The 16019-nt window shown below is 40.8% G+C and overlaps 1 protein-coding gene across 1 annotated transcript in view; it reads right to left on the reverse strand.

The window, feature by feature from the left end:
* FBN2 (fibrillin 2) overlaps positions 1-16019 on the reverse strand; it is a 259016-nt gene that overhangs the window by 22238 nt on the left and 220759 nt on the right. Inside the window, exons 47-55 of the mRNA XM_003980732.5 lie at positions 15514-15642; positions 14962-15081; positions 12165-12290; positions 11331-11483; positions 10339-10404; positions 9903-10028; positions 9191-9310; positions 8193-8315; positions 7610-7741 (exon numbers count right to left, since the gene is read on the reverse strand). Of these exons, the coding sequence (XP_003980781.2) occupies positions 7610-7741; positions 8193-8315; positions 9191-9310; positions 9903-10028; positions 10339-10404; positions 11331-11483; positions 12165-12290; positions 14962-15081; positions 15514-15642 (1095 nt within the window). The remainder of the gene's footprint in view (positions 1-7609; positions 7742-8192; positions 8316-9190; positions 9311-9902; positions 10029-10338; positions 10405-11330; positions 11484-12164; positions 12291-14961; positions 15082-15513; positions 15643-16019) is intronic.

The following is a 16019-nucleotide window of genomic DNA, read 5'->3' on the forward strand; positions in this document are numbered from 1 at the left end:
TATTGAGCTAAGTTACAGATTTTAAAAAGGTACATTTTTTTGTACATTGTGTACTATGCAGTGTCTGTTATTTCTAGAAGTTGAGGGTTCAAGGTCGGCCTTCTTGATCTAGTCCTATCCCTGATGTCATTAACCTTTATTTTGATTTGTGTTTTAGTTGTCTGAATTATTTTATTTTTTCAATTTTTTTTTAAGAAGGGCTCTTGTTGGATAGACGGAGTTCCTCCATGTCTGGTGACGCATAATAGAGCTTCTATACTTGAAAGATGGCTAGAGAGGTCTCAGTTTTAAATTACTTTTGTTCTACTACCAGTGGCATGAGAATTAGTGTGAGAATTTGTAAAAAGTAGCTTGATTGCTTTTTCTGCCTTGTAGATACTTTGTTTTTCTGCTCGGTTGCCTGAAACCAGCGTAATTCACTTTTTTCTTTCCCTTTTTCCATTGTTGAAATTTGTAACTTCACTAGGGAGTGTCTTGGTGTGATGCTGCACCACCTCTAGAATTTTGATTGCTAGCATTCCACGCTTTATCCTTTGAAAATTTCTCAATGGCATCAGGATTGCCAATTAGTCGCCCTTCCACTGTTGGCTACTCCTAGAGCACTTAGCGCTGTCTACTCCGTGCCTGATGCAGTGCAGACCCATAGGCTAGAGGCAAACACACTATCAGGACGGTCTCACTTCAACTCGCGACTCAAACCTCAAATGGGAAGTAACACTCCCTTGACATTCTTACTGTATTTCCTAGTGTGTCCATGCTTCCATTTTCTAAAATGACTACTGTGCAGGGCGACAACAACTCCTCCAACTCCCCACTATGAACCACCTATCTGGCCCTCACTTTCAAACTCTTGTCTTTTTCAGCAGCATACAGATTCCCTGGTTTTTCTCAAAGGCCAGTCCTTGCACTTGAACTCTGGATTGCCTTCCAGGAGTTCACAGTTCTCCTTTTTCACGGAGTTATTCTCTTAACACACATGTTCTAGTAACTTCCATCTTAAAAAACAATCTCTTTTAATAATGTGTCATACCTCTACCTACTACCTCATTTGTGGTCCCCTTCGGGACAGATTTCTTTCTTTTTCCCTCCTCAGTACTCCTAATTTTATTCTACTTTATTTCCAGTTTATTGAGGTATAGTGTAAAAGGATTCCTCTGTCGAGTGAATTAACACACCCATTACCTCACTTATTTATCCTTTTCCTGTGAGAGAATATTTAAGTTCTAATCTCTTAGCAAATTTCCATTACACAGCACAGTGTTGTCAACTGTGAATCACCATGGTACACATTAGATCCTCAAACCTTATTCATCTTATAAACTGTAAGTTTGTACCTTTCTACCAACCTCTCCCTATTTCCCCTACCTCAAGCCCCTGGCAAACATTTTTCTACTCTTTCCGTGAGTTCAATTTATTTTATTTTTTTAGATTCCTCTTATAATTAATACTGTGCAGTATCTGTTTTCCTCTGCCTGGCTTATTTCACTTTGCATAATGCCCTTTGGGTCCATCCACATGTTATCACAGATGACAGGATGCGTGTACATTTTCTTGATCCATTCATCCACTGACAAACACTTAGGATGTTTCCATACCTTGGCTATTGCCAGTAATGCTACGATGAACACTGGAGCTGACAAGTTTTTGAGATAATGTTTTTGTTTCCTTTGGTTATATACCCATAAGTGGGATTGCTGGATTATATGGTAGCACATATTTAATTTCCTGAGGAACCTCCAAAATCCATACATAGTGGCCTTAGTAGTTTATGTTCCCACCAACAGTGCCTAAGGTCACAGTGCACAAGGGTTCCCTTCTCTCCACATCCTTGTCGACGCTTGTTATCTCTTGTCTTTTTATGACTGTCCATCCTAACAGGTGTGAGGTGGTATCTCACTGTGGTTTTGATTAAAATCAAAACCTGATGACTAGTGATGAAGAAGGCACCCAATATAATTACTGCTTCTCTTTCTATATCCTGCAATACATCTCAGCAGCATTATACACGAGTGACTGACCACTCTCTAACTGGTCTAATGAAAACTAATTGAATAGTCCATCCTTTTAATTGTCATGAATCCTACACTGACCTGGAGAACTTCCTCTCTTGCTGGTCACTCATTTTTGTCTTCTAAGTATTTTTCACCACACTAGATTTTGGAGTGTTCAGAGTTCAGTCACTGCGTTCTCTTTCTTGGTGTCTCTGTGTTTTCTTTCTTGGTGTCCTCATCTGATCCTGTGATTTTTAAGTAACTACCTGTTTGCCAATAATTTGTAGTCCTGGCTCATAAACAAATCTGTGTACCTGCTGTTACTGCTTGAAAGGCTCATACATTTCTGACAGTTAACTTGGTCAAAACATTTTTTTTTTAATTTTTCTGTGTTTCCAATCACACCTGCTTCTTCCCGTCTTTTCCTTATCAGTTAATAGCCATCCAATCAACTATTCAAGTAAACTGCTAGGATTTGTCTTCTCTCTCTTCCTTCTTCCATATCCAATCAGCCCGTCATTAAGTTCTGTTGATTATGTCCAGAGTATATTATAAATCTAAGTCCCTTTCACCTCTGGCCCTTATCTGAGCTTCCTTCAGCTCTGGGATGATGAAAACAGCCACCTAAGTGAACCCTGCTTCTACTCCTAACACCTTGTGCTGCATTATCCACTAGGCAACCAGAGATCTTTTAAAAATGTACATCAGGCAGTAACAATAACACAAGTGAAATTTTACTGTATGCAAAGCACTGTCCTAAGGGTTTATATGAATTAACTTATTGGATCTCCCCAATAATCCTATGAGGTTAAGTGCTCTCCTTATTCCTATTTATGTTTAGAGTATGGATTTGAGGCACAAAGTGAAGCCAACTTGCCCCAAATCCCAGAACTAGGAGACATGAATCTAGGTTTCTCACATTCATTGTCCATCTGCAGGCCTGTACTCTAAATCCCTCTGCCACGGTGCACGCACCACAAAACCAGTCTCGTTACCGTGGCCTGCCGTGCCCGTGACCACCTTGGGACCTCACTTCACACTCCTCCCCTGGCACAAACTCCGGCTACACTGGCCTTCGTTCTGGCCTGAGGCATCTGTACTTACTGCTATTTCCTCCTCATTTCTAGGCCCCGGCTCAGACGTCACCTCGTCACAGAAGCCTTCCTTCAATGGATCTTCTCAAATAGATCCCATTCAACCACTAAATCTTACTTTCTTGAAAAGACGTACCACTATATGAAATTTGTATGTCGATTAGTTGTTTGTTTGATGTCTGTTTCTCCCTGAGCAGAACACACATGACTCGAGAGCAGAGTGGGGGCAGGGGGTGCGGGGGACACCCTGCCCTAGTTGAACACCCTGTCCCAAGAACCACACAAACAGCAGGTGTTTGATGAAGTGTAACTGAATAAATGACTATTCTGTACTAGCTTTTCGTGGGGCAGTGTGTTCTCATATACAGGCTTAAATATTTTCTACTAAAATTTAATTCCACAAATGCTCAAACATGTTCCAATTTTTTTCATTTTTCCTTTTTTTTCGGGGGGGGGGGGACTTCGTTTATGCAATGTTGGATTTTTTGGTCTTCCACCTGTACCATTTTGTTATGAATCACTTCCATATCCACATTTTTGCTTGTGTTTTCATCCTCGACTACTTTTTATTAAGTCTACTGTGATTGGTGTACCTGGGTGGTTCATCTGGTTAAGTGTCCGGCTTTGGCTCAGGTCACGATCTCACGGTTCATGGCTTTAAGCCCTGCATTGGGCTCTCTGCTCTTAGCGCAGAGCCCGCTTCCGATCTTCTGTTTCCCTCTCTCTCTCAAAATGAAATAAAAATATTACAAAAACGCTACTGTGACTAACCTCTGTGATGGCTTTCTTTCCTCAGCTCTGCTAGACCATTCTCTCTTGATACTGCTCTATCTTCATTTTCAATATCTTCTATTATAATTTGTATTTAATGGTGTCTCTTAAAGATTACAAAAACTATTTTTCTAAACTTGTCCTCTTCCATTCCTGAGGTGTTTTGGCCCATTTCTTGTTTATTTTCCTTTCTTCTCCTTCGCCTCATACGTATACGTTAGTTGTGGTCTCATGTAACTCCTCATCTTTGATGGACTTTCCCCAGGTCTACTACATGCTACAGCATAGCGCAGAAGCACATCACCAGTGCTGAGCAGGGCGTGACCCAGCTTCACTTCACGTCTGTTGTACGAGCATTCTCTCACCACATCAGTTATGCTCTCTGCCCGTGGGGCATGCATACCGAGTGTTTTTTTGTAGTTTAGGAGGTCACTGTGGCTCTGAGTAAAGTCCTCTAAGTCTTGTCAACTGTTCTCTTTTACTTCTCTGGCTCTTCACACCGAGTGTCAAACTGGTTTCTCTCATTCACTTGTGTCCCTAATCTACTCGAAGATGCTGGATGAATTCTTTAAATCAGGGTTGGTCACTTTGAGAGATATCTGCATTCTGCTCCAGTCTAAAGAAAAGTATGTCTCTGAGCCTCAAAAATACCTATTTTTGATGGAAAATTTTACATTATTTGAAAGATACTCTTCCGAGTCTGTAGTTGGGACCATTCCTCACTTAAATAAACACTCTTCCCTCCACTGCTGCATTTCTACATCTTCAGGGGATGGAAGTGAGGTAACACATTTTTATTTCATCATCTTAAAAGCAAAACCTTCTTTCCCCTCATTAATATTTCAAAATTCATTTTGAAATACATTTTATTCATTTCAAAATGAATCCCCAAAAGCATTCTGTCAAGACTTTCATGAAAATTTAACGATCGTGGTAAAGTTTTTCTATTCCTTACATTTTTCTATTCATTTATTTGCTTACTTAAAACGAATTACTGGGGCATAGTAGATCATATAGTAGAATTTCATCTGTTGTATCTGGTAAGGGGTAAATATCCCAAATATATAAGTAACTCATACAACTCAACACCAAAAAAACAATCTGACTAAAAAATGGGTCAAGTACGTGAGTATACATTTTCCCAAAGAAGATACACAGTTGGGCAACACACACATCAAAAGATGGCTAGACATCACTAATCATCAGAGAGATGCAAATCACAACCACAGTGATCTATCACTTCACTCTAGTCAAAATGGCCAAAGTTTGGGGCACCTGGGTGGCTCAGTCGGTTAAGCAGCCAACTTCGGCTCAGTTCATGATCTCTTGGTCCGTGGGTTTGAGCCCCGTGTTGGGCTCTGTGCTGACAGCTCAGAGCCTGGAGCCTGTTTCAGATTCTGTGTCTCCCTCTCTCTGACCCTCCCCTGTTCATGCTCTGTCTCTCACTGTCTCAAAAAAAAAAAAAAAAAAAAAAACGTTAAAAAAATTTTTTTTAAATGTTTCAAAATGGCCAAAGTTAAAAAGACAAGAAATAACAACTGTTGGCAAGGATGTGGGGAAAAAAGGGAACCCTCAAACACGGTGGGTGGGACTGCAAACTGGTGCAGCCACTATGGAAAATAGTAATGGAGCTTCTTCAAAAAATTAAAAATAAAAATACCTTGTAATCCAATGATTCCCCTACTGGGTTTTTACCCAAAGGAAATAAAAACACTATTTTGAAAAGATATATGCACTCCTTTGTTTACTGAAGTATTATTTGTGATAGCCAAGATATGGAAGCAATCAGAGTGTCCACTGATTGATGAATGGATGATGAAAGATACGGTATCTACCCACAGCAGAGTATTACGCGGCCATAGGAAAGGATGAGATCATGCCATCTGAGACAACATGGATGGATCTAGAGATTATTATGCTAAGTGAAATAAGTCAGACTGAGAGAGACAAATACCGTATTATTTCACTCATGTGGAATCTAAAAAACAAGTGAACAAACCAAACAAACAAACCAGAATGAGACCTATAAAAATACAGGGAACAAACTGATGGTTGACAGAGGGGAGAGGGCTGTGGGGATGGGCGAAATGGGTGAAGAATGAGTGATGGAGAATGGGAAATACAGGCTTCCAGGTATGAAGTAAGTCACAGGAATAAGACACAGCATAAGGAATATAATTCATGATATTGTAATAGCAGTGTAGAGTGACAGATGGGAGCTACACTTGTGATGAGCACACCATAATGTTTAAATTTGCTGAATCAGTATGTTGTATGCCCAAAAGTAATTTAACATTATATTATAACTATACTTAAAAAATTAAAGAAATTTGTGATTACATTTAGTTTTCTTTATAGAGATTTTAGATTTCCTACCTAAGTCCAACTTTTTAGCTTATAATATTTTTAGTTTCTGTTGTGTTTGAAATTTTGGAGATAATTTTGTTGTATTTCAGTCTCACTGTACTCAGCATTTTTATTATGGTTTTATGTTTGTGTGTGTGTGTGTGTGCGTGTGTGTGGCTTTATCTTTCATTCTGATTCGGACATTTGTAAATAATTTTTATTTATAATAATATCTTGGCTGTTTATAATAGCATTTCTAATTATAAAAACATGTCTGTATAAAACCAAACTTCACTACAAAGTTTTCTGATGATCAAAAAGAGTTCTTTCTGCAGAAGGTTCAGCTTCCAGCATGCGATCATGAAAAGCCTGAGGATCAGAAATGTTTTAGAACCTGTATCTTCTCTAGCGTCTTTTCACAATGAAGAAATTACAAATGTATAATGCTGCCCTAGGTCCTTTCTTTGAAAAAGGAAGAAATGGGATCATAGAATACTAGAGCTAAAACACTTCGCCCTTTCCGTCTCTTCCTCTTCCTCCCGCCCAAATCACGTAGTTCTCACTCTGTAGATGAGGAGACAGAGACAAAGAGAATGAGGCCACTTTTAAGTCACCCAGCTCATTTAATGGCACATCCAGGACCAGAAAACTGGGCTCCTGATATGATCATGGTGCCCATCCCCTCGCTCCCAGGAAATATACATATAAATGTAGTGACTGTACAATGTCAAATTCAGCTAGTTACCAAAAAAATTCCAGGCATAAAAAATAAACATGTTTATAAGCATTTTAGCTAGATGAAATTCAAACACGCAAAAAAAATAAAAAAAAAGATACATGGCAGGTAAGCACACGAAAAGATGCTCAATGTCATTAAAGAAATTTAAGTTAAAACTACACTATGATGCCCTTATACATCTACTCGAATGACTAAAATCAAAATTCTCGGGTTGCCTGGATGGCTCAGTCAGTTAAGGGGGAGAGACAGAATCCAAAGCAGGCTCCAGGCTCTGAGCTGTCAGCACGGAGCCTCATGTGGGGCTCAAAGTCATGAACGGTGAGATCAGGATCTGAGCCGCAGTCAGATGCTCAACCGACTGAGCCACCCAGGCTCCCCTTGGGGTTCCTCTTTTAAATTTTTTTCCTCTGTATTTACTTGCTTGCATATGTACCCGCAGAATTATGAAAAACAAGAAGGCTTATGTAATCTGGGACAGGCATAACTGCCTGTGCATCATCTAGAAGCTGTTATATTGGCATGGACCCAGACATAGAAGAAATCCAGCTCTAGCACAGCCTTGAAATACCTAGAAAAGTAGTTGGCTTGAAGTTAAGATGATTTGGAAACAGTGCTCCAAATGTGTCTTGAGCTAGGGGTCTTAAATAAGCAGACCCTTCAGGCCTTACCTACACAGCCTTCTCCGTCAGGCCGTCGGGTCATCCCAGGCGGGCAGATGCACATGAAGGTGCCTATCAGATTCTTGCACATCATGCCTCTAGATTCACAGTCATGGAGACCTTCGGCACATTCATCTAGATCTAGAAAATAGTTTTCGTAGGAAAAAGATCAAAACAAATTCTCAGGAGCAGGCTATTGTTTTGGAGTTTTAAGTCTTATTTCCGGTCTTAAGGCTCTTAAAATGCTATTGTGTGACAGAGGAAGGAGGAGCCCGATATTTTCCAATTGTTGGGTATATTCTAGACTTATAAAAGTTTCAGCATTGATCCCAATGAGAAGAAGTTCAGGGAAGGACAGTCTTTTCTTTAATAAGAGCCCAAGATTGTGGGTTCTTCAACCTGTTTTATCTCTGACTTGCTTAGGCAGACCATCAGGTGTCTTGTTACCTAGGTATGGAAATCTACCAGCAAAATCCTGTCAGATACAGGGCTGTAAACTCTAGAAGAACATAGATGAGAACTGTAACTTCACGGCAGTACACTTCCAGCGTGGCAAATAAAGTTTTAACTACTCTCTTGTCCATGGCCTTACCTTTGCACATCTTCTGGTCTTCCCTGAGGGCATAGCCAATTGGACATGTGCATTCGTAGGACCCGAAGGTGTTCATGCAGCGGAAAGCACAGAGCAGCGGGTTCTGGGCACACTCGTTGATATCTAATCAAACAAACAGGTAAGCAGGGACTGAGACTAGAGTGTTACTTGTTTAAATAAACACTGCTGTATTTACTTAGCAGTCATCGAGAAAGCAGTAATATAATAGAACCTCCACTCCTGGTATGGAGAAGTGAGCACCTAACAAACTCACCCTCCAACAAATAACAACCATAAACTCTGAAAACAAAAACAGAAATGACTACCTGAAGTAGTCTTTAGTGGTAAGTTGAAACTCTGCAAACAACCAGCAAGAAAGAAGTTCCCAATATTTTTCTTTTTCTGAAATTACGCTGTGGATGGACATAGTCCTGCCAGCAGCAGGGCCTGGCAGCTAAATCTTCAATAGAAATGTTCTGAGCTTCTATGCATGGCAATCGGGGGAGGGAGCTGGGGGCAAGCAAGGCTGCTCAAGAGTGAGAGGGAATCCCAGATGGGAGAGGGCTAGAGATGGAGACACACTATTTTGCATAAAAGCAAAAAACTTAATCTGAACCTCTGTCTTCCACGGGCCTGACAGTCTGCTTTTATGTTCATCCAAGTTAACGGCCTGCTAAGACAAAAGCATCGGCATTCTGCAAAGATATCACTCACAATATCCAGGGAATAATCTAAAATTAACCTCCTGCTGGGGAGCTAACTTCAAGTGAAAATACCATCAACAGATGCTGACTCTGACATGCCCGAGATGCTGGACCTATCAGACAAGGGCTTTAAAATAGCTGCTGTGACTCTACTCTCACCGAGGCAGAGGAAAAGAATACTTGTGATGAACGTAATCATCAGTAGAACATCAAAACAATGAAAGTAAAAGAAGAGACAGGAAAAAACCCTTTCTAGATCAAGCAGAAGTAGTATTTAAGGGAAGTATCACTTGCCTTCACAATTCATCATGGGCCCTGGCTCAAAGCCTTCATTGCAATTGCATTCAAAACTCCCAATAACGTTGGTGCATGTCCCATTCCCACACGGATTGCCAATGGAACATTCATCAGTATCTGAGAAAAAAAGGAGTAAAAAAGTGCCCCCAAATTTAGGGAAGTTTTAGCTTAATATGTGCACGCCCATGAATCATATCCATCCACCTGGCCCTCACAAACTGCCAGGATCTGTACAGGCCACACCCGACTCTGCACCCTCCCTGCCATTAGCTGGCTGGCTTGCCTTTATTCAGTACAGAGGACCCCAAAGGATCAAGTGTGCAAAGCTCTGAGTCCTAAGATAGCCATGCTTTCCCTAAAAATCACAAACCCAGAGAGGGATGTGGTCTTCTGCTATTAGGAGCAGGTGCAGAAAGTCACAAAGTAAAAGGGACTTCTCTCCCAGTTAGTTGCTCTGCCAAGTGTAAATATCTAGGCACATCAGAGTTTGTGTATCTGGTGAAAGGCAGAGGTTGGGCAACTCTCTCCATGTTCACGTAAACCAGATCTACTGGTAAATGTAAAAAGGGAGAAGAAAAAGCAGTTATTACTAGCTGCCAATACTGGCTCTGTAAATCCTCCCACCACCCAGGGTGCCTGGGAGACCTTCTGCTGAACATGAGAAATGGAATGGAAGCTTCCAAATATGTAATGTGGAGTCAGCACTCACCCACACAGCGTACTCCAGTGTAATCAAGGTTGTAGCCCATCGGACATTCACAGCGGAAAGAGCCATCTGTATTGATACACTGACCATTTGAACAAATGCCTGGGCTCTCAAGGCATTCGTTGACATCTAAAATACAGAATCGTCCATAAACTTCCTCCGTATAAAAGGAGACATCACAACCATGTGTATTTATTCAACACAGACTTAAAATTTATAAAACATGTAAACATTTCTTTTCACCAGATAAACAGATTGTATGCAATATAGAGTGCAGTTTTACAATGCTGAAGATAACACATGTGATATAGAATATTGTGTACATATGTTAAAATACACTATATGTGATAGAGTAAAATAAATGTGACTTACAGAACAAATACACAAAAATGTATTCACACGAAAAAAGACTACAGGAATAAAATACATCAAACCAGACCTTCACGTGTGTCATGAAGACTCGGGACAGTTCCGTGGCCGTACGGACACAGGTCCTGGAATGCAACTACAGAGAAAAACACAAATTCCCCATTGACTGAAGAGCCTCAGTTGTGGGACAACTTAAGAACTGATGGAGGGTGTACATGAAATTAGACTTAATTTCCCTCTACAAAGCTGCTTTTGACAAGAGTCTTATTTTATTTTTATGATTTACTTCAAAAGCAACCCTGAGCCTTTTTAGAGAAGGTCACCTGGGCTTGCCCAGCTCCTCCCAGAGTGCTGCCTACTAAGGGCTTCCAGTTCTGTTTGCTAGTTTTTTTGTTTTTGTTTTTTTAAATGTTAATTATTTTGAGAGAGAGCGTGTGGGGGAGGGACAGAGAGAGAGAAAATCAGAGAATCCCAAGCAGGTTCCTTGCTGTCAGCACAGAGCCTGACACGGAGCTCAAACCCACAAACCAGAAGCCTGGGATCATGACCTGAGCTGAGATCAAGAGTTGCTCGCTTAACTGACTGAGCCACCCAGGCATCCCTTATCTGTCTGCTCGGTCAGTGCCGAAGAGCCCATGACACACAGAAGCCACCTCCAACCCAGAGGTCAGGCTAGTTCCCAGCTTGCTGGGAGGCACCTACAACTCGACTACACTAACAACAGGAGACCTGGGAAGCTCTCTGTCTCACCCTGCAAATGGCCCTCATGCTGACTCAGCATGAGTTTTCCCCCCCTCCTTGCATCCCCTGACCTGCACTTCTCAAATTCATTCCTCTGAAAGCAAGTAATACGGACCTCGGGGGGAGAAATGAACTAACAGTAACTCTACCCTGCACTCACATGTGTTGAATACACACGCTGGAAAGAAACCCCTCAGACTAAGGTGACCAGTTTAGACGTGAGGGAGCCATTTCACCTTCACAATATTCCTGAGTTCCATGGTGACCGACAAACACATTCCCAAACCAGCACAAAGTGGAGTCTTACACGCCTGCTCTTACCTTCGTCGTCTTTGGGGCACAGCTCACAGGGGTCGCCCCAGCCCTCTCCTGGCATTTTACTACAGCAACATTTTGCCTTGGTGGTGTTGAAGGCTTTGGGTACAGAACACTTTCCATTTTCGAAGTTGGTGAAGCAGAAGCTCTGGCGGGTATCTAGTCAAGAGAAAGCAAACATCACAGACCTCCTTCTTGGTCATTTAAAAAGATGGAATACTTCGTGTATAACTTTCTGACGGAACATTTCTCACGGGCCGAACACTGGATGCAGATGAGGTCAGCAGTGAAAAGACAGGTCTGGAAATCCCCCAATGCTGATTTCACATGCCAATTTAAATTGACCTGTCTATAAAATTTTACATACTTATCTGAAATGTTAAAAGTGTTTTTATAACGTCCCTAGGAAATCTGAGAAATTACGCTCAGTATTAAAATTATTTCCGTATCTCTTCTACTGTTATGTTGTAGCCTCACAAAAAAAAATTCATGTAAGTTTCAGTAAGTCATATCACATTAAAAGCAACTCATACAGCAGAGTACAAAAAATTTGGTCCAACAACAAATGGAACAGTGAAGCAAAAACAGTAATAATAATGATAAGCAAATGAACGAAAATAATTTTTCAGTATGAAATTTAAAAAACTGTGGAAACAGGGTTGCAAATTCATAGTACCTTAAAAGGTGTCCAGTACATTTAGTGTTGAGACCTAGATTTTTAACTCAGACGTAGTTGCCAGACACGTACTTTGTAGTGACAAACACTAGCATGATGGTTTATTGTCTATCTGTGAAGTTCCTAAGGTCAAATTATGACACAGAAGTCATTCCAAAGCTTACCAAAGCATCTCCGTCCATTATCAGACAATACAAAGCCAGGCGGGCAGATGCACTGGAAGCCCCCAGGGGTATTGGTGCAGGAACCAAACAGACAGATGTTGGGATCTTCGTCGCATTCGTTTATGTCTGGACGACAGCAGGAGAATGTATGAATTCAGGCAAATCAATACACTGTTCAGTCTTTGAAAATAAACAGTTTGTCCATACGACAATAACCCACTAGCCATTGATTATTTAATACGAAACACGAATAATGTGTATCTATAACTTGCTCTTTAAAAGTAGACGATTATTGCTTCAAAAGTCAAAGATTGTATCCAGATTCAACCAACCATATGGCCCAGACAGCCAAATAGAATTCTAGCTCCTTGCAGTGGATCCCTAGGGGTGTGTGTGTGGCCACCTGACATGACCAACTGTTCCATATCCTCCAAGTGTCACAGCCTCAGATGGTCTCCTTCTCTCATGCTCCTCTCTGCCATCCGCCATCCAAATTAAGATCCCCGAGTCACCTTTCTTCTTCCCCCTGACCTTTTAACCTTATGCAGGCAGCATGTGACCTGTTCCTTCAGCCTCCTCTGTGAATTCAACTCAACCTCACTGCCCAGATTACCGTAAATCTCCTAATAGCCTGCCGCATCTCAGTCTAGTCCCTTCACAGGGCCACCAGGTTGTTTTTCTAAACCACACATCTGCTTGAAAATCTGTGCCTGCTGGAACCAGGATGACTCGGACATGGGTCTGAGAATTTCATCATTCCCACTCATCCCAGAACGGTTCCTTCAAATAAGGATTCCTTAGCAGTGACATTTGGCCTTTGTTTCGTTGGAAATGCTTACTGAGTTGTTTTACGTAAGTGAATAGACATTGCATAATTCCATCCACGTGAGACTGTAAGTTCCATGGGGACATGACCTATGGGTCTGTCTGGGTCACCGCAGCACAGCTTAGTCTAGCACGGTGTCAGGCACATACTACATTCTCCATTTGTATTCAGTCTTCTGGGTTGGCCACTTGATGCCCCTTACCACACTCGAGTTGGCTGTGTTTGCCAATAGCCTCCTCTGTTCTGTTCCTTTTTTTGGTTGTAAATTCCTATACAACAGTTAAGAACCACCCCAAGTGTCACCAATCCATTGTGATGGGCTTCCCTGACTTTCTTTTTGCCCCCACCACCAATGTTCACAGCCTCACCCTGAGCTCCCTCTGCCTTAATGTACCTCCAGTGCAGTGTCTGACCCAGTGGATCGCAAGGGTATCTTTACACGGTGGGTTTACTTACAAAATAGATCTTTTCTTTTCTGCAGTAGGTTACCAAAGGCAAGGGCTGTATCTTTTTGTAACCCCAGCACCTAAGAGGTGCAAGGTGTTCACTGTTACGTACGGTGAAAGTTGTCATCAACTTGTATGTGTATACAGGTGTAGTAAGTATATGTTCATGTTAAGTGTGTATATGGTCACATTAGAAACCATTTCATTTGGAAAAATTGGTAGAAGAGATTCTAGCCTGAAGGAAATAGTCTTGCAGTGCAGTTAATTAAAAATGTACTTTTCAGAAATGCAAAATAGGAGCGTTGCTAACAGTAAGAAAAAAATGGTTCTGCAGTTTAGTAAAATGTTACTGGGTCAGAGATTTCTTTTTTTCCACAAAGAGAAAAAGCAGCTGAGTCTTTCTGACACAAAGAAGCCTATGTATCTTTTCCCTCCTAATGGCGGACATACCGCTGCCATCATTGTTCCACAAAGGGATGTGTTATGGGAAAAATGAAGAACTGAGATTAAATACGGAATAAAGAAAATGAAAGGATCTTAAACTTTTCAAGAAGGTTTTTATTAAGATGCTTCTAGGATTTATTATCTTTTAAGTATTAAAAACACTAGGCAATTTTACAGCGCACTACACGGATCAAGAAAGGGAAAAGATATTAAGGCCAAACTCGTAAGACTAGGGATGATAGCTCCACTATATGAAATCACATGGACTGAAAAATAATTAAACTTGATCAAGTAAACGGTTTCCTTCAGTTCTGTCCATATAGGTCCCTTGAAAGTGAACAGTAGAGCTACAAAGAATTTTTGTTTAATTGGACAACTACAAGGCAAAACAAAACAAAAGCAAAAAACCCTCAGCAATCACTTCATGTTAGAAGAACCACACCAAGATGGTGCTTCTGAATTTCAACAAGACTGTAAAAAATAATTTGTATAAAAGTGAAATTAAGTAACTGTAAAAAGGTCGGCCTTCATCATGTTCACCAGGCAGTTCTGGAACCCACTTTTGATGTGGTTACAGTGTTCTCGTATGCTGGAGGAGTTTCAGCATAAAAACATCTGTTATGACAAATGGATTAATATTTTCTGTTTTGACATGAGGCCTTCCCAAGGAAAAAAATGTCTCAACGGCATGGTCAAGATTTTCTGCTACACATTTCTAGGACTCCAGACACCTTTAATAGCTGCTTTAAAATTGGTTGCCAAAGATTACAATTTTTGTAGACTCTCTTTAAATTCAGGAGAAAGTCTCTGTTGACATTTGGAAAAAAGATCAGAGTGCACTGAAAATTCTCTCACTAGTATAGCATTTCTGTTCATGACCAGCCCCACATCCCTAAATTCTTTATCCCTACGTTCAAAAGGATTCTGATGGTTCCACAATGCAGATGTAGTCTGCTACACGTTGCATCCCCTAGGTCAGCCTGCTTGCACTGGTTTGGATTTAGTATACTTCCAAAGGGTCTTTACCCAGCCTGTCTTACACCAAACAGCTCGTGGACCTCCGAACAAATGTTAACCTTACCGATGCAGTTCTCGCTTTTCACTTCATACCCTGGCGGACAGATGCACCTGAAGGACCCTTCCAAATTCTGACAGGTACCAGGAGAACAAGAGCCAGGAAGGGCAACACACTCATTAGTATCTTTAAAGAGAAAGGAGAAAAAAAAATGATTTAACTATGAGATGACTGCTGCCAAACGATACTAACATGAATTCAACTTGCTCTCTCTGATCTGTCAGGTCACTATGGACAAATTTGCCCTGAGATACTCTTTTGACATCTTGAGTATTACTCATTTGGCAAGAGGCTAATTTTCCTGATTTGTTTCCTTCGTCTCCTTTTATGGAGACATGGATAGCCCCAAGCTCTCTTCCAATAAAAGCATTGCAGACAAGTCATTCCCAATTGTTGGCGTTGTCCTTACACCAAAATTTCCCATGGTATCTTATTTTCGCCAAGTGATCAGATGATCCCATGACATGTGAATGGAGTTCCCAGGTGTGTGTGTAGGGCTGGGGGAGTCACATCCTTATTTAACAAAATACAAAGACTTTTTATTGTGTTGCTACTTACCTATACAGTTCTTGCCATCTGGAGTAAGTTCATAACCTTCATTACATAAACACTTGAAGGAGCCAATTTCATTAAAACACCGTCCATTTCTGCACACCTGACCAAAAAAGGAACTGCACTCATCTATGTCTGTAAGCAAATGAGAATTAGCTTTCAGGGAGAGCTCTTACATGCATATGATGTTACACGTTGCAATGTCAAAGCATACTCATTGGTATGCATTTACAAACATGCTTCATTACAATTCCTCATCAATACAGAGAAAAATGGCTCATAAGGATCATGTGACTAAGACCATGTAGATCCCTAGTATATCTCAACCATACTTTTTGATATTAATATAACAAATTTATAACCAGATAAAAACTGAAGGTTTACATGTAGTGAAGACTTCTATTCTTTTCAAATGAAAACTATTTCTTTTCCTGGAGACAAGAACGTATACAGATTTAACCTGACAGCCTAGTTTGCAGATGACTTTACCTGGAGATAAGCTGAGTATATTC

Source organism: Felis catus, chromosome A1, assembly GCF_018350175.1.
Source record: "Felis catus isolate Fca126 chromosome A1, F.catus_Fca126_mat1.0, whole genome shotgun sequence".
Lineage (NCBI taxonomy): Eukaryota > Metazoa > Chordata > Mammalia > Carnivora > Felidae > Felis > Felis catus.